Consider the following 24853-nt stretch of genomic DNA (forward strand, 5'->3'; position numbering starts at 1 on the left):
GTATAGTTATCACTGTCGTTGTCATCACCATCATCATCATCATTACCATCATTACCATGATTGAAATCTTATGTTACCAAGCCAGTCATTGTGGCATATTAGCAATTTATATCAACCCCTGTTAAATCCGTGCGTGTTAAATCCAATAACCGCATGAGGGTTTGTCGAAAATGAGATCAAGAATGGGACAAACAAAAAGACAAAGAAGTAACAACTCAACAAATTTCATGTCATCCTCTCCGTTATTCTTCTGAATATTACCCGTCAAGGAAAATAGAGGAATCAATAACAAAACAAACACACAAACGAACTAACAAACAATGGACATCGAGGAAATACTTCCGAATTATTAATAGTGGATATACTGTTTTTACTGAAAATGTTGAATAAATCTGAATAAATCTGAATCTGAATAAAATTAATGTTTGGATCATTAAACCCTTTTTTCATTTTCGGATTGACGAACATCTAGGCGTAGGGAATTGGTGCGTAAAGGAATTTTCATTTTCGGATTTACGAAGCTGTGTAATAACGAACATCATTCATGTTTGCACGAACATTACTCTGAGTATCATTCAAGACTATGTATTTCATGTCACATTCCTGACAAGCGGAATTCAGTCATAAGTAAACGCTACCAGCATCAGGAAAGCTTTCGTCATTTTTTTTTTTACTTGTTTTTTTGGAAGTTAATTCTCAGCAAAGTATGTGAAAGGCGATTGTAAGTGACTGGCGGAGACATGGAATTTTAATATCAAAAACGCTATCAACATGGACATTCCAATTTCTAGGCTTTGGATATAACGAAGCGGTCTCTAGATATCGTCGCTCCGATTCTTTCGAAATTAGATTAATGTCGTTTTTATTGAAGGCCACGAAATAAATGATGGAAAGGAGTAAGCATACCTAAATCTCCCTGCCTGCGTCAGAGCACGAGAAGGGTAATCAATTTGTTCAGTGAACTGCATGGATTTTACTTTAATATGCACACTAACAAGGATCAACCAAAACGTATTGACAAATTTAGAGATTAATTTGCATGACAAAGCTTCAACACAACGCAAATGAAATTGGCTGCGTCGGGTAGACATTAATTAGTGCCACTGCAGGGAGTAGGAGAATGGGGTATTTTGTTTAAGTCGTTGTCATGGTGACCCCTCCTCGGGCTTCCAGCGTCGTCGAAAACAACTTTCGATTTTGCCCAGCAGGCTCTGGCGCTCCGACGATTCATTTTGGAGGACAATATATTCAGTCTTGTTTTTCTCTTTTTCGATCATACACACACGTTGACAGAGAGCAGAATATTGTTATATCATATAAAAGCATATATATTTTATTTATATTTATTTCTTACTTGCCCGATCTGGCAACCAAAGTTAAAATTGTTACTTTTGCTTCTATTTCGGCCCATATACATGTACACACACACACACACACACACACACACACACACACGCACACACACACACACACACACACACACACACACATATTTATCATATATATGTATATACATTCATATATATATATATATATATATATACATATTCTGTGTGTGTGTGTGTGTGCGTGCATTTATATAAAGTCGAGTGGTAATCACCTGTCTACTGTAGATAGCAAGGTGTTCAAATTACAAAAGCACAGGCATTCTCCTATACGTGTTTATCTGTTACATCTCTCCGCGAGGTCAATGTTTGTTTCGAATTTGAAACCTTTCTTTCTACGTGGGTACAAAGTATTGAATACCTTACAAGAAGAGTACATTTTTCATAAAATGTCCTCATATTCATATATATATACGTATTAGATATCATTTTGTCAGAGTCTGAGAGAATCATCAAGACAACAAAATATCATGCAGGTATTCGTTCGTTCGTATCTATTTTGCTTCTCAAAACAAATCAAATCAAAAATGAATTACATCAATGTGACAAATTCAAACAAAACATAACCAAATGGCAAAGGAGCAACACAAAAGTTCAGTTTATACTAAACATGCATCACAAAAAAAAAACAAAAAAAAATCTTTGTAAAACATTTATAGTTACATGTAATACAAATAAGGCAGTATATTTGACTCAATGAGGAATAAATTCCCTGGCACAAATGAATGTCTTCCCGAAACAGTCAAATTCATGTCTAAGATATATACAATAATGAACATGCTTATATTTGATGTAAATATAAAGCATTAGCTCACAAAAAACAACAACAACCGCGTGGTTAAGATGGTATTGTTGTTCACGTGACTTGAACGTAATCGTCGCTATATAGATGCCAGATACTTAGGCAGGACTGATGATGTTTTTTAATCTTTTAGACAGTTTACATTCTGTCAGGAACATGCATGCGAACGACTGCAAATTATTCCCGGCCATTAACCCTCATCGTAACGGCCCCGAATATTGGAATTATTCATACGTTACTTTCGCTATGAGTTCGATCAAAACCTATTAACAGGTTCCATCAAATCAACGAATATGATTATCAGCTGCTACTATCACAAAACGAATGCACGTACAATCATCATGTTCGTTGTTTGTGAATGTCACAGTAAGAGATTAATGACACTTTCCAGGGACACCAACCTGCAATTCCTATATGCGGAAAAAATGAAAATGATCAGTGAAGTAGAGGATAGAAGTGAATTTCAAAAAGAAATGAATAAAAAGCGAAAACAGGTGACAGCGAGGTAGATACAGGGGCGGAGAAGGGGGAAGGGGAGGGGGAGGGAGGAGAAAGTGACGATATGGGGTATGAGAAAGAGAAGCAAACACAGAGGTTTGGATGTTAACGAGGTAAACATAATACTCTGCGCATGCGCGGTTTATTGCACCTATCCAATGATCCACTGATTTGTGTATCTATGGGGCAGACGATATATACCTGACGTCAATACTTGCAGAACGCGCTGCTACATTGCTCCACGACACTCTTTTTATTCAAGTTGTCATGATTCTAATGATCTGCCCGATTCAGTAGGAAACGTTGCTTTCTTGTGATTCTTCAGAGAAAGTGTGCTCAGTCTCACACACCGTAGGGATAGACTGGCCGGCAAATCGTCAGAGAAGAACAGTTACCCAATGGAATCAGGAATATACTCTATATATTCAGAGCGCAGCTTTTAATATCTTTGTCATGATTATTGTGGTTTAAGTCATACGTTTCCGCCAACATGAAATGTTTCGTAGCAGTCGCGAGTCTCGTCCTCACGTTGGTAAGCACAATCTCCCTTTTGCCTACTTTACGCAACTTCTTGTCATATTGAAATAAAGTAGTCTCTTAGTCTTGTGGTAACATATATATGATATTTCCTTCTCAAAATATTCATGCTCTTTTAGTGTAAGACATTTCATGAGATACTCTACAATGATAAAACATTACTGTATAGATGAATATGATTGACACGAATTTTCCCCGGTGCAAACGTCATTTGGTACTGCAAATAATGTATATAAGAAAACTGAAAAAAAAAACCTGTATCTTTGTGAAAAGGACTTTAATATGGGACTTGTTGTTTTCAGAATATTGGATACAAAATCCAAATAATATTGAAGTATATGATAAAGCTTCAATTTTGGGGTCGTCAAAGCATAAAGCGAAAATATAAAATTATGATGAAAGGTCCAAAGGAGGTTACTTATTACATTCGATTGACTGTAATAATCAACAGTAAAAAAAAAAAAATCAAACAAACCCATATTTGAAAGAGAAAATATTCGAATGGTATGAATCCTACAGCCGTATACAAAAATTGTACATAGTTGTGACGATCATGGACTCTGTATCATGGTTGGCTTGAATTCAATTTCACTGAATCCTTAATTGAATCACATCATGTCCTTGGACAAAGCAATTAATTTCAGCTTTCCAAAATTAGTTAACAGGCGTTTATCTGTCGTCCTTTCTTGGATGTTTATTTGTATTTGTATATAGAATACTTTCTTTCTGAAGCTGACTGAAAAGTATTCCAATATTGACCCAAAGCGCGAACAAAGCAGAACAGTACATCATTTCACCGTTACTGGGAATATATTGTGTTTATTATATAGTGTTAAAGATATACGGTGTATATGATCACAAGTGTTTCTAAACTTCAGTATAACACATCGATATCTTAATTCCTTTGAAAACCTTTGATGGGTACAACTGCAAGTCTAACCGCTTTTTGAAATGTGTATAGTGTTGGGAATCAAACCACACTTCAGAGCTAGCGTTGTTGCACTGAAACTGCTTAATATACAACATCAATATCTTAATTCCTTTGAAAACCTTTGATGAAAGAAACAGCACATTATGGCCTGTCTCATCATGAAATTTATCATCACCTCCTGCCGAAAAGTAAAACCTTTTTCATGGCTGCATGGGAAATACGAAATCAATGCTGAGGATTTAAAGTATAAGTGATCAACCAATAATATAACACCAAGTAAAACACACGGTCGGTGTTGATCAGATTTCTGGTAGGCCTATAATATGACCGTCTGCAGGTCTTTCATTGAAAAAGAGATAAGGAACTTCTCAAATAGAAGAAATGAACATGACGAAAGAAACTATAGAGAGAGAAAAAGAGAGATAGATAGAGAGAAGGGGACATATCAAATGAATAAACACTAGATAACAGATTAATATAAAAATTTAATGAGGGTAACTGAGATAGATAAGTAGTCTTTGTCCTCATCAAGTGCTCAAATTCCATAATATTTCAGTTTCTGTGTAGATTTGTTAATATGTGAATTTTGTTAAAGCGTACTTTTCAAGGGCTGCAGATATCCTAGTAGTACTCTAAATATTTATGTTCTCATTCTAGCATGGACAAATGAGTGATTTCCTCGTTTTTTGTATGTCTTTTCGCTTTTCAGATATTTATTCAACACTCTCAAGGTAAGTCCTATCATTTTATTCCCCCTTTACGTATCGTTCTATAATGATAGTGTATAAACCACATATTAAAATATGCTGCTCATAGTTTCACACCAACAAATTCCGATTCAAAAACATTTACCGAGTATGATATCAAAACTGTTTATATTTTGTATAGATGATTTCGTATTCCACGTTGGGACTAAGTAAGCACCACCAATTACAAAAAGAAAATATTACAAACATGACTGCATTTAAAACGTGTGAAAATAGACAGTTTCAGTTCAAATCATGCTTAAGAATAATTGCGCACACATTTTCCAGTATTCAAAGAAATAATGATAACAATATTCCGAATATAACTATCACAGTCTTTATGTTACATCATACTGTTAGACATGATATTGATGATAACAACAACGCTACTTTCCTACCTTATACTAAAGTTGTCTTCTAGAATGATGACAATGGTACAGATGCCAACTCTAATGTATTGATAAGTATCAAGCATGGAATTCCACGTATGTGTAAGTAACTGGTAGATCAGTATAAATCCTACTCACGTTACTCATCGAAACTAAGACTAAAAGCAACAACAAATTAATAATTTCATACAAAATTTCATGCTTTTCGAAACCTAATACTTAATTATAAAATAGCCCGAGTAGGTGACGTTATACGCAAACTCTGGGGTGAACATTGAAAGTAAAAATTGCAACGTGCCTGTCATGCCATTGTTGTAATTTCACTTCAGGATTGTTGCCCGAGTGAGCGAATGCTGCAATCAATATCCAATTGTATTTGATTAGCAACCTGCCACAAAAAGTAATTACACCCCATCACTCCGGTGCATGTATAAAGCACATCCTTCACCCCTCCCCCCTCCTTTCTCTTCAATATTTTCTGGGTCAATATTGCTTTTCGTTTGGTTCAATTCGTGGTGATCGATCAATTGCTCTAGACATCATGCATCCGATGGTATTCTGAGCCCATCAGTCGTACCAGCGTTACCATGGAAACGAGGCCTTTTTGTGTGTGTTTGCAGGGCAGTGGGTCAAACATATCAATAATCATAAATGCCGGTGTATTCTGGTAATAACATGAATGTTCTCTTCTTCGGAACAATGGAATGATTGTAGATGATATATACTGTGAATTCTCGTATGTAAGTATGTATTAGATACGCCTATGATTATAGGCAATGACTGTCCGGCCGCGTGTTGTCTGTGGGTTTTCTTCTGTCAATTCAATTCACGTCAAGACTTTATTTCCATCCAACAAAGGTAACCACATAATGCAAGGAATAGAACTGAAAAAAGTGTACTGTCTAACAATATTTGTGAGAAGTATAGAAGCATATTTCCCTCTTCACGCACCCAGGGGTCACACACACACACACACACACACACACACACATGTGTTATACATATAACTCTATGTGTATATGTACTTACATAAAGAAGAATGTGGTAGATAGGGACAGAAACTTCATTAAAATCGAAGCAGAGGCAAAGTGAGGGAGATTAGTAAATGTAGCAGATGATAAATCGGCATAGAATGATAGCTTGCAGAACAATGTTTATCTAAACTTCGACAAAACGGAGTATAGTTAAGTCTCCTACGACAAAGATTAAAATCTTATATGTCCTAACTTATGTAGACTGCTATATGGCACAAGTCTATTACCAAACCGTTCCATAGAAGGAAGAACCTATCATTTTGTGCATTTATTAATATCGTATATAATGACTTTCGACCTTCTGTACTGTATCCATCTACTCTATTCGATCTAATTCAATTTGATTGTGCGTTTTGCCATTCATCACACAAATACAAATACAGAGTTTACATTTGATAAATCATATTTCTATACTACAAGCAGGAACATAACGTCGCTGGGGTGATAAGACCTTGTACCTGCAATTTTGGTGAAAATGAGTTTTTTTGATTAATGGTCAAATAATGGGTTAAGTGATGTCCTGTCCAAATCCCAACTGTCTTACTCCAAAAATGAAGCCACCACGGCATGTCAAAGGAAAGGCTATATCATTTGCCACAGTGCTTTGGCCGCCATGTTTTTTGGCTCTCCTGAACATTTCACATTTTGTAGATACGAGGTCTTATCGCCCCAGCGACGATAAAGTATAATTTAAAAAAAAAAATACGTGAACAAATGAATATGATGAAGGAAACGATGCATATTTTGCAGTGGTGACAAAAGTAGACATAGCGATGGAAAGGAGTGATCTACTGAAAAGAGGATCTTGTAAAACGTCGCTGGTTCGAAAAACAATATAATATAATGTATGTATCCAAAATTCATCTGCATTGTATGACAGTTAAAAGCGTTTTATAAATGAAACATTTGACGCAGGTAATATAAAACATATTGTAGACAGTACTAGTTTTAAATGATATGTAGTGCATAGGCCTACAAATTTAAAATGAGATAAGATGTTGCTGTAGGGTAAATTTAATGTGTAATGTACGTTAGCGTTCAACGCCTGAGGGGCACAATGATGTTCACTAGACGTAAAAATGTGAGAGAACGTGGTGGAAAACTCCCCCGATGTCATAGCAACGATTGTTCCCTGGAAGACATACATGCCTAGCAACCAGTTTCCCTTCCTTCGATCCTTCCTCTGCCAGTGCAAACAAGATCGTCTGGTCTTTTTACCCTTTGTGTATGGAAGCATAGATCAATACCCATAAATCATCACCTAGATAAAAACCAAAATGTCTGCCGTATTATTATGTCGAAGACATGCATTTTCATAAAAAGAATGTCCAGAACCACACTTTTCCTGAGATGTTCAGCAACAGCAAGAATGAGAGGAATATAAACTGGGTTTACTTTGAGCCGGTGTCGACTCAGAGAGCAATACAGTATGTCTCCCCCCCCCCCCAAAAAAAAAAAAAAATACAATCGGATTTTCATATTGATAACACCCAATATGATTAAACAGTCTAAATGCTACTTCAGGGTCTGAAAACATAACATCTTAGCTCTATTTTGCAGAAAATCCCATTCAATTTGGTAAAGCGGTCACAGAGAAATGTGGATTGTTGAAAAGCATGTCATGAGTCTGATCCTTCCAAGTTTAGCACTTCGATGCTCTTGACAGAACTTGGAGGGAAGAGATTCCTGACATGCCCTACAAAATACCTCATTTCTCTTTGCCCACAGAAGCAAATCGACTGGGGTTTTCTGTAAGATGTGGGCACTGAGTTGTAGTTTCATACCCTGCAATTGTATTTGGATTGATTTACTATTATCTTGCAATTTTTTTTTTTTTTTTGGGGGGGGGGGGCATACGGTATATTCCCAATGCACTTAACAGACTTTTCACTCTGTCATCGACAGAGATGTGCATTATTTGTTTTCTGTTCGTCCGTTTGTTTTGTTTTCCAGTCAACACCTGATCAAGGTATCTCTTATCATGAAAAAAAAAAAAGACAGACAAGTTTGGGTAATAGCTCCATGCATACATTCTGTCATTGTGAGAATGTCGAGCTCGATTGAAGTAGACAAGTTCTCAAATATTCTCGTATAATGGCTACATCAAGTTCAGTGCAGTAGCTTTCCTTGGCATATATTTCAAAATTGTGTATTCATGTTTAATCTTATGAGTACATTTACAGCAGTATGTAGGACAGTTAAAGCTTCTGTTCCGTATTGAAGTAAATAAGCCTATTCCCTGAGTTCCGAGTAGGGTCGAGAAATATGTTGGTTTTGTCAAAGTTTTCACCAAAAATACAAGTGTATTATTTTTCTATCAATATCTTGCCTTCGCCGTAAACTAAAAGCTACATCCACCATAAGTCTTAGACATCATTCTACTGAAACCATTGACGTAGTCATTGAGACCCTTTCAAAGTACCCTCTGTACATACGCTGTTGCCCTGTTGCCCCCCCCCCTCCCCCCCCCCAAAAAAAAAAAGTAAAAAAAAGAAAAGAAAAAAAGAAGTAACATTCCATCTGATTTGATGTTGTTATTTTTACTATTTCTGTTGGTATAGACGACATCATCTGCACAAACCAAAGACTTGAACTGGTTGTGTTTTAAAGGTTTTGCGAATAAGGCCATTTAAAGAAAGATAATGGACGGGTCGCCTCAGCATATTAAAGCTTCATGCGCGATTTGTAGTTCTGTGACTGGTGACCGGATTATAAAACGGGTTAAAATGTCACATATTCGACCAGATTACCATTTAGTCTGAGAAGAATCTACTTCTACTAGGTCTCAACAGTGGCCAATTTTACAAATAATTTGCACTTAGACGATGTTTGTTAACATAACATCGTACCCATGGAAAAACTATTTGTCCAGTTCTCCAATCACTATCGATCTGGGAGGCATGCTGCCGTCATAAGGCGTGCAATGTTTGCACTGAGAGATAACAAACGGGGCTTTTTCTGTTTGCGCAAATATTTTATACCCAGCTACCTCCGAATGGGTAATTAATTGCTGCGGAGTTCACACTCGCAAAAAAAAAAAAGTAAAATTCTCCTCATCGCAGAGTTTTGATGCCTGCTTGTAGCCAGAATGAACACCAAAGTCCTAGGGCATTATTTTGTTTTCATATTTTCTGACCCTGATGCAACATAATCATTCAGATTATGTAAAGTCTTAATGTTACAGAAAGTGAAACTGATAGTTTCTATGTCTACTGTTTTAAGAATGAAATATTAAGTAAACAGTGCACGATAAATGAGGCAAGTATAAGCTGGGTAGAGATCGTTCGCTGCATTCCGTTCATCACTTGGCTCCAACCAGTCTGAATTCACTCCGCGTTCTCAAGTTGGCAAACCCCGTACATGATATGAACCATCGATAGCGATCGATCTTATCTCGGTGATTCTCGATATTCATTGCGATGACGTCACTGAAGTGCTTCGCTGCTTCATTGTTTGCTAACGATTCTTCGTTTTGAATATGCGGTGGTACATCTTGACGCGGTGTTTACGAGACGGTCAGGGATTCGAATCCCTGTTTTTATTTACACGTGCGTATTTCAACTTGATGATTTTTTTTTTCTTTTTTCACAGCCCTCCTATATAATTAACTCATATCTACATAGTCAGTCCAAGCAAGTTCCCTATGGAGGTGAAACCCGAATTTCCCCATACCACGGAAAGCGTGAAGACAGGTCAAACTTGCCGAATCCGGAATACGAAAGTATTTCATCTTTGTTATATAATTTGGTCTGGTTTCTACAAATAAAAGAAGAAAAGAACATTTTTCTCGCTACCATTTTCTTTTTTTGCATCCAGCAGAAGATTTCGCATCACTTCACTGTGCAACATCCAAGAGGTCTATCAACCAAACTGTCAAAATGTTCTAAGCTCAATTTGTAAATGGCTTCATTCTTTAACCATTACTTGAGTTAAATACACATTAAGTTAGTTGGATTTCATATCTTACGTAGATAGTCAGACCGCCATTACCCTTGCAGAGCAAGTTCTCATAGAAATGTCGTTTAGTAGGCTTTGAAATGAACTGGATTGGCCAGATACACGTGTACAATGCTGATTATCAGAGACAGAAAACAGTGTACTGTCTTATGACAAGAATGTGGAGGGAGAATACACATTGCGGTCCAGACGAAACGTCTAATGCAGTCTTCGCGATTAGCTTGCGGTGTGGAAAGGGGAGGGGATGTCACTTGATAAACTTGAGAGAAGATAACTACGTGCTCTTTATAATACCCACTGACGATGTTGCAGTCAGAATAGTTTAAGATCATCCTATAGGGCTAAAATGTTCAGAATGAGAGCTCCCAAAACACCAAAAGAAGCGCATTAAACGGAACTGAAATATTCCATATTCATGAAGATATCAAATTAGGTTTCAACGGGACACGTTCTATGTCTATACATGTCGTGATGGGTTTATCATTATACGACAAAGTGTCGTGTCGCTAGATTGGTTTGTTGCCTCATAATCTTTTCGGAAACAGGACATGCGTTCCCATGGTTACGTATTTCAATTATGTTGATTGTGGTTTAAAACTGTCAGTTTGAAAGTGGACGCATCCTCCGTTATCTAGATTGGATGCGGCGAATGTGTGACGTTTTGGGCTTTAACTGCAAACACGCACTCTCATTTCAACTGGATCGCACTTTTTTGTTTAATTTCATTTATTATTCAAATTTGGAGACAATTTCCTCAATTTCTCCCTTCTACCGCCAGAGCAAACTAACGCGTGGTGTTGCCATGGTAATCAGACAGCCTAAGGGACACATCTTGAATGGACATTTCACTCCTGTCTAACTGAGAGCTCTCAAGGTGTAATTATTATACACACTTTTTCTGTATTCTCCATTCCTTCAGCAATATTCAAATCATAAAAAAAAAACAACTTGAAAATTACACACACATACTCGGGCGCGTGCACACACACACACACACACACACACACACACACACACACACACACACACACCCATACACACACACACACATACACAATATTCCATGTATCGATTACGACTTGATCAAATCCATATGAGTCTGCATCCGAAAACCCCTATAATGTGTTGTCATATCTGAGTTGATTTACTAGCAGGCTGAAATTCGGCATTTTGGTAACCTCACCATGCGGCTGATTTTGAGATGCGATGTTGTTCGACGTTTATATTGATTTGATTTTGATTTTTTTTTTTATTTGATATGATTTATTTCCGCATTCAAGCAAATACAAATTGAATACAAATTTCAAAAGCACAATGACAAAGGATAATAAGCGCAGTGATTCAAAACGATAACATGAACTACACAAATAGATACACTTATTTTATTGCAGTGAGCAGTATACATATAGAGAAACGGTTAAGCTTTAAATGGATGGGGGCCTCATAAATACTTCATAATGAGGCCGCATTATATTCATAAATAAGCTAAGAATATTTTTTTCATGATTTTCATGAGGCGCTTACTTGTTTCTGTCTCGCCAAGTCTGTTTTATCTCCTTTCCACACTATCAAGGTGTGTAAAAGAGTAAATAAAAACCTTTTTTATGTATAGCTTTGACGATTTGACATGCTCATGCATGAGTATACCAAATGTTAGGTCAATATGATAACCTTTTACTTGCCATGGAGTTTGAACTCAGCAATCCTTTTCGTACATCATACACAATATTAAGAGTTACACAGTGCCATAGAAGAGACCCAAACTTCTAGGTTTTGTTTTTTTAAAGTAGCATTCCTGCATACTTGATCATCTATTCTATTCATTCGTTCTGATGGGTGCAGTTTCATGAAATATGTCTTAAATCACATACAGTATAACCTTAAAATCTCTTCCTTTAAACATGATTAAAGCAAAATATCAAATATGGTGACTTTTTGTCAGGTAAACTTGTGTGGTGTAAAGTCACAAATACATAGGCACTGCCTCTGTTATTTAAACCTGGCGTCGGGCGCGGACAAGACGCTGAAAGCAAATTTATTGATTCCGCATTCTTTTGGCAACCTCTTCCGTTCACTATCTTTGTCACTGCTAAACGCGTCCGCACCTTTGGGAGAGAGAAAACTGTCCGCGTCCAGATGTTGATCGCCTCTTCCGCAAATGGTAGAGGCATGCAGATTAAAAGTTATCCATAATGTTTTGGAAAGCGCAGAGCCGATGATGATTTATATAAGACTCAGTGAGTGCGAGAAGTCGCTGCAGACACTTTGAGGTCAAGATATGAAAGAGGCAACGTTAAGTGACAAGTGAAAGGATTTTCAAAGTCCAAAATCAATCTAGCATTATGCCTACGAAACATTAAATAAGTACAAAGAATACAATTTTGTCTGCTTTGTCTGAACAAAGAATTTAAATTGTTTGACTTTTCTATACCGTCACTGCATCTACGAACGAAGAACGATGCCACCCTTTAAGTGATGTGTGGTACAGCCCATTTTAACAGTCGACACGTTTTTGGTCGATAGCAACAGTCATATGCCGGTCAGATTGAACAATGGTCGTTACACTTTGATATTATCATGACAATGATGACGGGTATGATTTTTTTTTTCTATGACATGCTCCTTTGTAGTATTTGCAACACTGTGTTGAATAGGGTAGTACACTTTTGCGTCATTCCTTAAAAAGGGTTGCGAATGACCTAATCTACTAAATGGCAATAAAAATAAATGTCAAAGAACTTCTCTGAAATCCACTTTAGTGATTCATATACCAGAAAGTCTACCTAATATGTCATTGCATTCATTACACCTCGCACATCGTCATTCCTTTGAATAATGGTTTTTGTGATTTCGAGTGGATGGATACAATATACATAAATATCCATGGTGGTTATAACGGACGACCATGAATATTTCAATCCGAATATCTGTCACACTTTGCGTGTTATAGTCAGCAAAGGAAATTAATGCAGCGGCAGCAAAGCTAATGGATGTCTTTCCAGCGTTCAAGGTCGATATAGAATGCTCCACACTCAAACACACACACACACACACACACACACATACACTCTCTCTCTCTCTCTCTCTCTCCCTCTCTCTCTCTCTCTCTCCCTTTTCTGTCCCTCTTTATATCTATTTCATGATTTTCATGACTTGTATATAGGTGGATATACAGATAGAGACAGAGACAGACAGACAGACAGACAGATAGACAGACAGGCAGACCAAAAACGAGAGTTTCTTACAACAGCTATCATAATGATTTCCTTTCTTATAGATTGATTAAATTAATGCTCTCTTATGCTGCTCGTTGATTTCACAACGTGCGGGGGGGGGGGGGGGAAGTTTATCCCTCGACGATTGCCATAGCTCAATTAAAGCTATTTTAGGAGGGGACAAAAATAGATTCAACTTTGCACTTTGAAGGTGCAGACCAGTGTCACAGTAGGAGCATCTTTGCGGGTGCACTTTTGCACCTTTCAAAGTCCAGAAAGTTGCACCTTTAAAAGTAATCCCATGTGACGGTGCTGTGAATGCGCAATTTTTTGTTTCTTTCTTTGAGGGTTCTGTACAGCAAAGAAATTCAGGCACGATATCTTATGCATCAGCCTAGTGATCTATAACATTATTATAGGCTTCTCCTTTAACAGGCCCACTGCATAATAGTGTAATCCGATGTAGCACGCGCTTTCACATTGTCAGCCGGTTCTCAGAAAACAGGGAGCAATTACGTATTCGGTCACTCGCTATATAGTACGGCATCTTTGATGAGCAGCGATCTTCATGATTAAGTATACAGGTATAGGGGCATATCGATTTCTTGTTCAATAGACTAGAGAACTGCTAATTAGCACACCATCTTGATATAATAAGCATCTTCGCGGCCGACCACGTGACCTTCTATTGTTTTGCGGATGCGGGACTGACTCTCGTTTCTGCAGCGGCCACTGATTAACAGGAAATTGATAAGTCAAAGGTTTGGTAATATTGTCTCATACATTTACTCTCTCTCTCTCTCTCTCTCTCTGCTTTCTCTTTCTCTCTCTCTCTCTCTCTCTTCCTTTTCTTAAAGGGATGGTACAGTATTGGTGGAGATGAGAATTGGGCTTTTAACTTTTTGCCAGATACCAAGAAAACATTTCTGAAATAGTACAGAGCATACCATTTTAAGAGGAATTCAAAGTTTATTCGATGTAAATCGGATTTGGAATGACTGAAACATCCAAAAACAAAGTAAAACAAAGCGACCGTAGTAATGTGTATCCCACACTCTATTAGAATCGCTCTGTTTTGGATATCTCAGCCATTTCAAAACCAATTTTCATCAAATAAACATTGAATTCCGCATAGAATTACATGCTCTTTCATATTTCATAAGAGGTTTCTCATTATCTCACCAAAAAGATGTTGATGTTAGAAACGTGAAATTAGGTCTCAACCAAAACTATACGATCCCTTTAAACTTTCCGTCCTTTCTCTTAGCTTCACTGATGCCTGGTATATCTCTATCGTATTGTCTGTGTCTCTCTATTGCAGTGTTTGGTATACTCCGCCCTTTCTTCCACCAATCTATAGAGAAAACCCGAATTGCTTTCAACTGACGGCAGAAGGCAAAGAATAATGCGATGACCATGAAGTCTTATCATGTATCATTAATGCTCTCCATTATTTGCCCTCACAATGGCAAGCAGTCTACAGGTAATAAATATATATATATATATATATATATATATATGATAGTCGAAACACGGACACACGCACACACACACACACACACACACACACACACACACACACACATACACACACACACACAGGCAGACAAACAGACTCACACGCTTTTTTCTGATGACATTTTTTTTTCTGATACATGACTTCTCATATTTGCCGACGGTCTACAGTTCAGCATCAAACAGCAGCAATAAAAACGTGTATACAATGGGCCTCACGTTTTAATAATACATAGGCCCTACTAGTATCTGCGCTGGGACAACCAATTTTGTCCTTCCGTTGGCGACGACGACATCAATAGTTTATAGTAATCTTTCTGAGATAAGTTGGTCTGAAAATAAATAAATAACCACGTTCACTGCGTGCAGAAGCACCATATAGGTATCAATAGAAATGTTGCTCGCATGCATGGTCAAGTCCTGCCTGCAGTATAATATTGGAATAAATTACTAGTATTCGACATGAACTCGAAATACATGTACTGCGACTGGCAATCCAACACCCGCGGGGCAATGTCATGAATATTTTTGTCGTATTTTATTTCTGACATATTTGCTCTCAGGCAATCAGGTGCAAGGATATAAAGCTTACGACAGCTTGTCAGAAAGAAAAAAAAAATCTCACAAAACGTTTCATGAAAATGCCCCCCCCCCCCCCCACCCATGAAAATTGCTCATACAATCATTGATTGCAGGCCCTATTTGGCTGATAATACCACGAATATGAGGTACTGGTATTCCAATTGAGTTACATTATGATAGCCTTTTGGCTTTCGAAGCATAGCACATTCAGACGCTGTCCAATATTAGCAGACAGCGTTGCCATGGCAAACCAAGCAAAACTTAACTGAAAACGGCATCTGAATGACACGATTGTATACAAAAGATCGTTAAAATCACTGTAAAGAATAGGCTTACACGCAAGTAGGTACTACATCGGATTATTACTGTATTGTAATCAAAATGAATGTAGACCTACACAAGCGTGTTATCACATGATCTATAGTGTATGTATCGCACGGATAAAATGACAGAGGAAGCGTCTCTGCAATCTGTTTACTGTTTATGACGTTCATTGTTGTTAGTTTTCTTGCTTACTTATAGATATACTATTTTAGAAGAGAAAATAGCATTTTCGGCGTCATCCATTGGCACACAACTCCTTTGCACAATTAATAATTGGTGCATTTAGCAGTCTTTCGCCATTTGCGGGTGCGCTGCCTTTGATCATGACAAGCATGCCAAGCCGACATTGTTATACTGCCAAAGTATCTTCTTCTTCTTCTTCTTTTTAAAACCATGTTAAAGAGACTGTACAGTACTGGTTGAGGTGGGGATTCATGTTTTGAACATTCCTAAGTGAGATAATGAGAAACCTCTTATGAGATAATAAAGAGCATGTCATTTTAAAAAGGATTCAGCGTTTATTTGATGAAAATTGGTTTTCAAATGGCTGAGATATCCAAAAGAGTGCTAATAATAAAAGGCGACATGCCACAACTTTATTAGGATCTCTTTGTTTCACCTTGTTTTTGGATATCTCAGCCATTTCAAAACCGATTTTCTTCGAATAAACTTTTAATACCCCTTAGAACTGCATGCTCTTTGACTTCTCATAGAGTGGTTTCTAAATATCTCGCAAAATGTTAAAGGCTAAATCCTCTCCTCGACTAGTACTGTACACACCCTTTAACGATTGTTGAATCCCACTCACCTTGTAGGCCTGCAGCTGTAGACGTTTGCAAGCGTATCAAATACAAGTTTGGAGAGGGATCTCAGTGCACTTTGGCTAAGTATGAGAGGCTGACAGACTGACTGAAATTGGATTCTGCAAAGTGAAGCTGGCAAACCCAATTAGGCTATTGTTATTTTGATCTCGAATAAAATGATGAACATGCCGTACCGCGTAGGCACCTACGGTTAAAGAGGGACTGTACAGTACTGGTTGAGGTGGGGATTTAGGTTTATAACATTCCTGAGTGAGATAGTGAGAAACCTCTTTGAAATATGAAAGAGCATGTAATCTTATTTTAAGAAGGATTCAACGTTTATTTAATGAAAATTGGTTTCCAAATGGCTGAGATATCAAAAAAAAAAATGTTAATAACAAAAGGCGACAGGCCACGCCTTTTATTAGGATCTCTTTGTTTCACCATGTTTTTTGATATCTCAGCCATTTCAAAACCGATTTTCATCAAATAAACTTTAAAGTTTTGGTTGAGACCTAATTTCAGGTTTCTAACATTTTTGGTGAGATAATGAGAAACCTCTTATGAAATATGAAACAACATGTAATTCCATGAGGAATTCAACATTTATTTTATGAAAATTGGTTTTGAAATGGCTGAAATATCCAAAACAGTGCGATTCTAATAAAGTGTGGGACCCACCTTTTATTACGATCGCTTTGTTCTACTTTTGGATGTTTCAGTCATTCAAAACCCGATTTTCATCAACTAAACTTTGAATTCCTCTTAAAATGGTATGATCTGTACCACTTCATAAGTGTTTTCTTGGTATCTCACAAAAAGTTAAAAGTCAAATTCTCATCTCCACCAATACTGTACCATCCCCTTAAGCCCTTCTTCTTCTGCTTGTCAGCCGATTTTGAAACACACTTAACTGTCACCCAAAACGCATTTTCCTCCGGCCTCCATCCTCAAAGTGGATCGATGTCCCTGTAGGGTGCCGAAAACCGGGGTACGTTACTTTAACGCCGGCACTGCAATGAATCTACAGTACTTCTTACTCTTGTAATGATTACAGGGAAATATAACTTTAATGTTTGCTCTTATCTTCTTTTCTTTATCAGCATCATTTATTGTTGGCGGGTGCTACCAAGTGGACGTCGACAACCGTATCTTCGTAACGTCAGCGGGCGATTACGATCCGGACGACCTTGACCACGCCTCATGCGCCGAGGAATGCGGGTTACTGGACTACCAGCACGCAGCGGTCACCGGAGGGCGCTATTGCCTGTGCGCCGATACCACAATCAGCGGCGCAGACACAGGTTCGTGCGACATCGACTGCAGCGGCAATGCAGGCGAGAACTGCGGAGGTGCCCGGAGTCTCCGGGTCCTCGAAATCACCCTTCAGCGGGCTGCCGTACAGCTGAACAGCACCAACGAAGCTTTCGTAGTTGGCCAGAGCAAAGCGCTCGAGGCTTCGCTATCTGGTACAGCGACCACGGCATCGTTTGACTATGGAGACGGCTCTCCTGCGACGGATTTTGATGCTTCGATACGATCTCATGTCTACGCCGTTCCCGGACAGTATGTGGCCAGTATTCACGCCCAGAATGTCCTTTCTGTAAGCTCATCTCTTTCAGTTTTCTCAGCACTTCTTTTTGAATGTACGAAAACGATGTATGGTTGGGTGTTCATAATATCGGACACCTAACGTTTTTCTATCAATAGAAACGTGACAAATCTCACAATTTGCCTGAAATTTTACTCACGTGTGGAGAAAATACTCCGGATTCACAAGCGCGCACTGAAAATGCGATCTGAGGTACGCGCTCTAGATGGCGGCTTCGAACGCGTTGGGTGTCATTTTTTCCGCACTCAGTTGCCGGGCTCATATCGACCGACCACCCCGCCCTCTATTGACAATACGTATAAAGCGTACTTAAACGCGTTTTTTCGACAAGCTGCTGTTTTTTTCTAGTCGTAATTTTTTTCCCCAATAATATTTGAATATATTTTGAATCCTTCGATATTACTTTTGAAGGACTGTTTGATGAATTTGACTTGATTTTCATTAGTAAACTTTTCATCGTAATTGAAATAAATTAGATGAGTCGGTTTGTTTTTTCACATTCATTTCTCGTTTCTGCATCAACTCGTACGGTCGTAGCGGGCGACAAAATGTTTACTTGTCATGTGTATGTGTAACGTGTGTGCACGATCGTACAAGCGGCGGTGACAATTTTGCGGTCAAAATCGTCAAATTTATTACGGAAGGATAGTCTACATCTAACAACGAGTCAGCAAAGGTAGGCCTAACTTGTTAGTTATATGTAGTTACACGATAAACCTTATTCGATTTTGCTAAATTTCGGTAATTTAGAGGGAATACTTAGTTGTTTTCGCCACATTTTACTCGGTAGCGTAGCCCAGTGAAGAATCGAACACCGTTGCGCGTAGTCCCATGCGTACATTTTCTTTCTGTACGCGCAATGCCATTATAATGCGCGGTCGGTCGTTACGGACCCGGCCGGTGGGTTGGACCCCTACCATACCGGTAACGTTAGGTTTTAATTTTTACGTATCTGTTGACTAGAGACATACTGTAGTAGTGTAGGCCTGTACGTACAGAGCTTCTCCATTTTGTCATGTTAGAGTTTACGAGCTGCCAAAAATCCTTTCTTCCCGACGTCATGGTTCCCACTATTATAATCCCAGTTCCAAAGGAGCGCTCCGGTGTTAGACCATACCGCGGTACCCTAACCCCGGCGCGGGGCGCTGTGACACGTTTGGTGCGGTTACCTTATACCCCTACCACCCCTATCTATCCTACAACAAGAAGAATCTATATAATTATGTTGTTGTTTGTTTGGTTGTTGTTGTTGTTGGTTTTTGTTTGTTTGTTTGTTTGTTTGTTTGTTTGTTGTTTTTTTTTTCAGTTGTTTTTTTTGGGGGGGGGGGGGGGTTTCAGGCAGTGTCAAAACCCCGAGTTCTACTCTTTAATACTCAGTTATACGTAACGATATGGTGAAGTGAATGATAGACTTCTATACGAGCTGCAGTATACAGACAGTGTTTTCAATTTCTTGGATTCATGCAACTGCACCAGCAAATATACCTACTGGCTAGCACAAACAGAACACGGTGTACTTAGTGATAGGTAGAAATTGCCAGAATGACCATGGTCAGATGGTATTCACTTAGTTATCATAATACATTGAACTATTTCTGAAGTTAATATGTTCTGCAGCCCCTGGAAGAGTTACCAAGCCCAAGACTCTTCATATTTTCATATTTTCAAATAATTCTAGGGCTCTGTGTGTATACAAAAGGGTCCAGAACTCCATGAATACAAATCTAAGTGAATAGCACATCACGTATAGCTGTATTTGCACTGAAAATATGTCTGTAGGCTGCTTAATTGATGAAAAGATATTTCAGTGTCCATATAGTTGTCTTTTCGCTGGGGCACTTCCATTCACTGGTATGTTTTAAAAACCAGTTTATTTTATCAAAAACTAAAGAATCCAGTCATTCTAATTGACAAAATATGATCAAATGATAATTTTTCAAGTGTTATGGATCATCAAACATCTACCATTATAATCAATTCCATTTGCCATGAACAATTTCTTTAATTGACCAGAGTGACTTTGCTGCTGCTCAAGTGACAGCATATGTGGCCATCAGTGATGTTGCCCTCGACTGTCCCGAGGTCGTTGAGCCGGACGAATCCTTCAACTGCAGCCTCACTATCCAAGATGGGTCTGACATGACCATGAGTTTGAGTATTGGCTCTTCCTTCTACATAGGCAGTGAGTACAAAGGGACTGCTCTTTGTTAGATATTTTAAATGTTGCTGAGTTTGGTTTATAAGATGAAGTATTCACCCCCCCCCCCCCTCAAAAAAAAAAAAAAAAGAGAAAATAATGAATGGAATATGATAAAGAGGACTTTTTTTTAACGAAAGAATCTTAAGATGCAAGTTTCTTCACTTTGTCTTCCGCTACAAATTAAATTTAAGATCGCAACTGCTGATCTGTAAATTTACAAACAGCAGTTGTGATCTTAACAAATTTAATTTGTAGAGGGAGACAAAGTGAAGAAACTTGCATCTGAACCTTCACCCCTCTGAATAATATCTTTCTTTCATGAAAGAATCTTGTTAAGCAAACTATGCTGCCATTAATGCTCAAACTTGCAATGACATAATGTTTCTTATCCAGTCAAATTTCTACCTCAGGTTATGTACTCAATATCAGCAGGCTGATCATACTGTGAACTGCAGAATGCTTTACAGATGGTGCTTGTAGATGGAGAAAAAAAAAATTAACCACCAGACATGACATTTCATAACTAAGTATGGAAAGTCATTATTGCATCACAATGTTTTTTCTCATGTTCATGTGCAAATTGAAAGATGACCCTTTTTCGAAATTATATTTATGATAGAGAAATCCTTCTTGATTTTAGCAGGGTCCATGATTTTAGCAGTACCTTGATATTCAATGGATATAAAATCAGTCTTTTGATAAATGCTGATTGTCATTTAAGTTGCCATGTTAGTCTTCTCAAGCAAAAAATGGAAGATGTGTACCTCTATTTGAACACTGGCATAGCTATCTGACACAGTATTTCACATACTTTCCATGCTTTAAAAGTTTATGCAAACTTATTTATATTTTTGAACCAATTGAGTTTGTGGCTTTAGGTTCATTGTGATAATACATGCAGTCTGTCTATCTAGCAATCTGTCAGCTGATCATGCTTCTAACTATTATCTGTATCAAGTATACATGTAAGTTGTAACTGGCCTTTAATATGAATGAGGGGCAATTATTAGACAGCATTTAATTTATTATAATCACACTTTGTTTGCATGGCAGCTGAGGAAGCAGTTAGTGCTTGTAAGCAAATAACCGCTGGAAAGACTGCTTTCCAATGAACAATTGTATTTGGAAGATTTGATTGTTACATTGTATTTACTTTGTGAAAAATGCAGAAATCCAGTCAAATCAAATCTAATATTTTATTTGTTTACATAAACACTGTTGTTAGGTGCAGTGCCACTTTGGTATTTGCTATTATGTGAAGTGGAGATCTATTAAAGAGCTATCTGTGTGTACAAGTATGCTTGTAGAACGATGCACAGTATTGTGAATAGTATGTACAAGCATGTATTTCCTGAGCTAAGCACTTGAGTAAATATCTATTTGTTCAATTGTTTTGTTTGTAATGTAAATATTTGACCTGTAAATTACCAATAGTCTTAGAGGGTTCTAACGCTGATTTGCACTTAGATGCTATTATTTGTTTCCCATCTGCCATATGTTTTTGAATTTGATATTTTATGTATTGTCCTTAATGATGTGATTGATATGTTATTTTCCTGCATGAATTTAGTCATGTATGGTTTTTGTATTTTGGAGTTGGTGAATGGATCCATTCACTTCAAGTGTGTATGTTTCTGCAGCTCCAAGCATGTTTGCTGTAGGAAGAGTGGCCCAGCATGCTCAAAGTTCCCTTGCCTTCGTAGCGCCCGCTCAGGATACCATCTGGATTCTTCCTGGTTTTGAGTTCCTGGACACCGGCACGGTGCGCTCCCTTGAGGTCTATGCTTCATCAAGTGGCCAGATGCAATTCTTGGTGAGTATCAGACAGAACTTTTGAAAGGGGTCATACAGTTTTGGTTGAGACCTACATGTATCTTCAGGTTTCTAACATTTTTTCTCTTTTTTGTGAAATAATGAGAAACCGCTTAAAAAATATGAAAGAGCATGTAATTCCCAGAGGAATTCAATGTTCATTTCATGAAAATTGGCTTTGAAATGGCTGAGACATCCAAAACAGAGCAATCCTTCTTTGTCTTACTTTGTTTTTGGATGTCTCAGCCATTCCAAGACAGATTTTCATCAAGTAAACTTTGTATTCCTCTTAGAATAGTATGCCCTGAGCTATTTCATAAGTGGTTTCTTGGTATCTCGTAAAAAGTTAAAAGCCCAATCCTCATCTCCACCAATAATATACCATCTCTCTAACTGATCAAGTCCAAGAAATTGCATTTCTGTGGGCTTGTGCTGCATTGATTGTTTGCTGTGCGGCGTACATCACACATAAACTGTTTCGCCTTTTCATCTTCTTTTTGAAAACTGTAATTGATTGTTAAATTAGCAGCACGTATGAGAAGACTTCTCTCAAATTGACATTTTTTTTATATGTACCTTGTTTTCTTGTTTTATACAGATTTAAGAGGACTTTCTGTCAATTTGTTTCACCTTAATAGGACAAGCAGTAATATTCAGGTTTGCCAATTCAATGAGAACAGGATAATATATTCTGCAAGGAGATTACTTTAGAACTTTTAGTGTTAAAGCAATTACCTCATCTTAGGTTCTACAAACTAACTAAGTTTTTCACATCTTCACATTTGTTTTTGTTTTGTTTTGTTTTCTTTTTTGTTTGTTCATTTCATTACATTGTAGTATTGCTTCTCTGAGGGTTTGTTCAAAATATTGAGCTTCATATACTAGCCCAGCTTCCAGCTGTGAAATGATAGGGGATTATTTCTATCTTGAGATTCATTTGGCTTTTCTTATATGGATAAACATGTAATAGTATGATTACTAGAAAATGTGATTTCTAGTCAAATCCCATCAACTTGTTCATTGCTTACAATGTAGTGAAAAGGAAGTCATGCAATGTTTATTTCAGCCACTTCTGCTCTTAATCTCTCACCTCAGATTCTACGACCCACATGTACTGTGCCTGGTAACAGCTACTGCCTGATCGACAACCAGTGCTCTTCATCGTGTTCTTATGACGAGAGTCTACCGACCAATCCCATGTATCAGGACACATGCTCCACCGGGACAGAAACCTACTGCCTCACCCAGAGCCGCTGTGTGTCCACTAGTAACGTAAACACCTGTCCAAGCAAACCAAGCCGCTATGTCACCGACACCGTAACCGCTCCGCGTGCCCAGTACACTGTCAAGTATATCTACGACGCTACAGCTTCTGTCGGGCACAACTATTTTGAGTTACCCGTCTCTGACCGCACATTCTCGGCAAACATTGGCGATGTCCTCGGTTTTGCTGTCAGGAATGCCGGTGCTGCAGTGGCTTACGAAGACACGACTGGCTCCGGAGAAGCGGTGGGTTACAGAGTGGATTCGACAACCCCAACCCAAGATGGAGTCCTGAGCCCAGTCGCACCGGCCTTCGCCAGGCAGTTTCAGATTCGCGTTGCTGCTACAGAAGTGCTGTCGGCATCAGTTGAACACTCGTATCGTACCATTGGCATGTACCCTGTCGTAGCCAATGTCAGCAATGCTGTGAATGCTGAGGGAGAGGTAGTGGAAGTTGAAGTCGCAGTCCAGATACCTGTCATCAGTAAGCATGTGCTAGACTTTTGTCTTTTGTTTTGTTTCTGTGTTGTGGTTGGTTTGTTTGGGTGTTTTGACACATTTAGGGCTCATTAGGGGGAAAGGGTGCATGTGATCGGGGTGGGGGAGGAGGGCTATTTACTCTGCATGAATACTTCACAATAAAGCACCAGTATCTAGACAGCGTATCATGGCAATTCCCCCCCCCCCCCCCCCCCCCCGGCTAAATACTGCTAAGTGGTAAGGTTAGAGTAACGATTAGGGTTAGGATTAGGTTCAGGATTAGGATTAGGACAAGGGCCAGGGGAAGGGTCCGGGGTAATTGCCCTAGACCCCTTGACAGTCTCGACAATATAAAGGCTGATTATGATTTACCGCTTTCTTCTGCACTTCAAAAAAGGGGGGATGATCACATGGTTATGATTTTCCTTACCTGTGGTATTTATTTAATGCATGAAATGTTTCCAATTTCACAGCTTGTCAAGATATGGTGAAAGTTCATTGGGTTACACCAGATCATTGAAGATACCACCAGGAGAATCATATTTTTCTATTCGATAGGAATTACAACATTTATGCAAGCGGCAATACAGTTAAATAACCAAGATTACTTCAGCTGGGATTGCAACCCCAATGGCCGACCCTGTTGAATGACCATTGAAACAATTTTGATTGATTGATTGATTTTATTTCCACAAAATGAAATATGTACTTCACTTCTTCTTGAATAATACAAAGAAATTATCACAAAAGTACATGAAACTGCGACTG

At 38.2% G+C, this 24853-nt stretch overlaps 1 protein-coding gene across 1 annotated transcript in view; it reads left to right on the forward strand.

Annotated features, from left to right (window-relative positions):
• Window positions 1–3175: 3175 nt before the first annotated feature.
• LOC140232106 (uncharacterized) overlaps window positions 3176–24853 on the forward strand; it is a 69130-nt gene continuing 47452 nt past the window's right edge. The window contains exons 1-6 of the mRNA XM_072312254.1: window positions 3176–3217; window positions 4863–4884; window positions 17822–18321; window positions 20344–20512; window positions 22171–22343; window positions 23438–24089. Of these exons, the coding sequence (XP_072168355.1) occupies window positions 3176–3217; window positions 4863–4884; window positions 17822–18321; window positions 20344–20512; window positions 22171–22343; window positions 23438–24089 (1558 nt within the window). The remainder of the gene's footprint in view (window positions 3218–4862; window positions 4885–17821; window positions 18322–20343; window positions 20513–22170; window positions 22344–23437; window positions 24090–24853) is intronic.

Source organism: Diadema setosum, chromosome 8 (assembly GCF_964275005.1).
Source record: "Diadema setosum chromosome 8, eeDiaSeto1, whole genome shotgun sequence".
Taxonomy (NCBI): domain Eukaryota; kingdom Metazoa; phylum Echinodermata; class Echinoidea; order Diadematoida; family Diadematidae; genus Diadema; species Diadema setosum.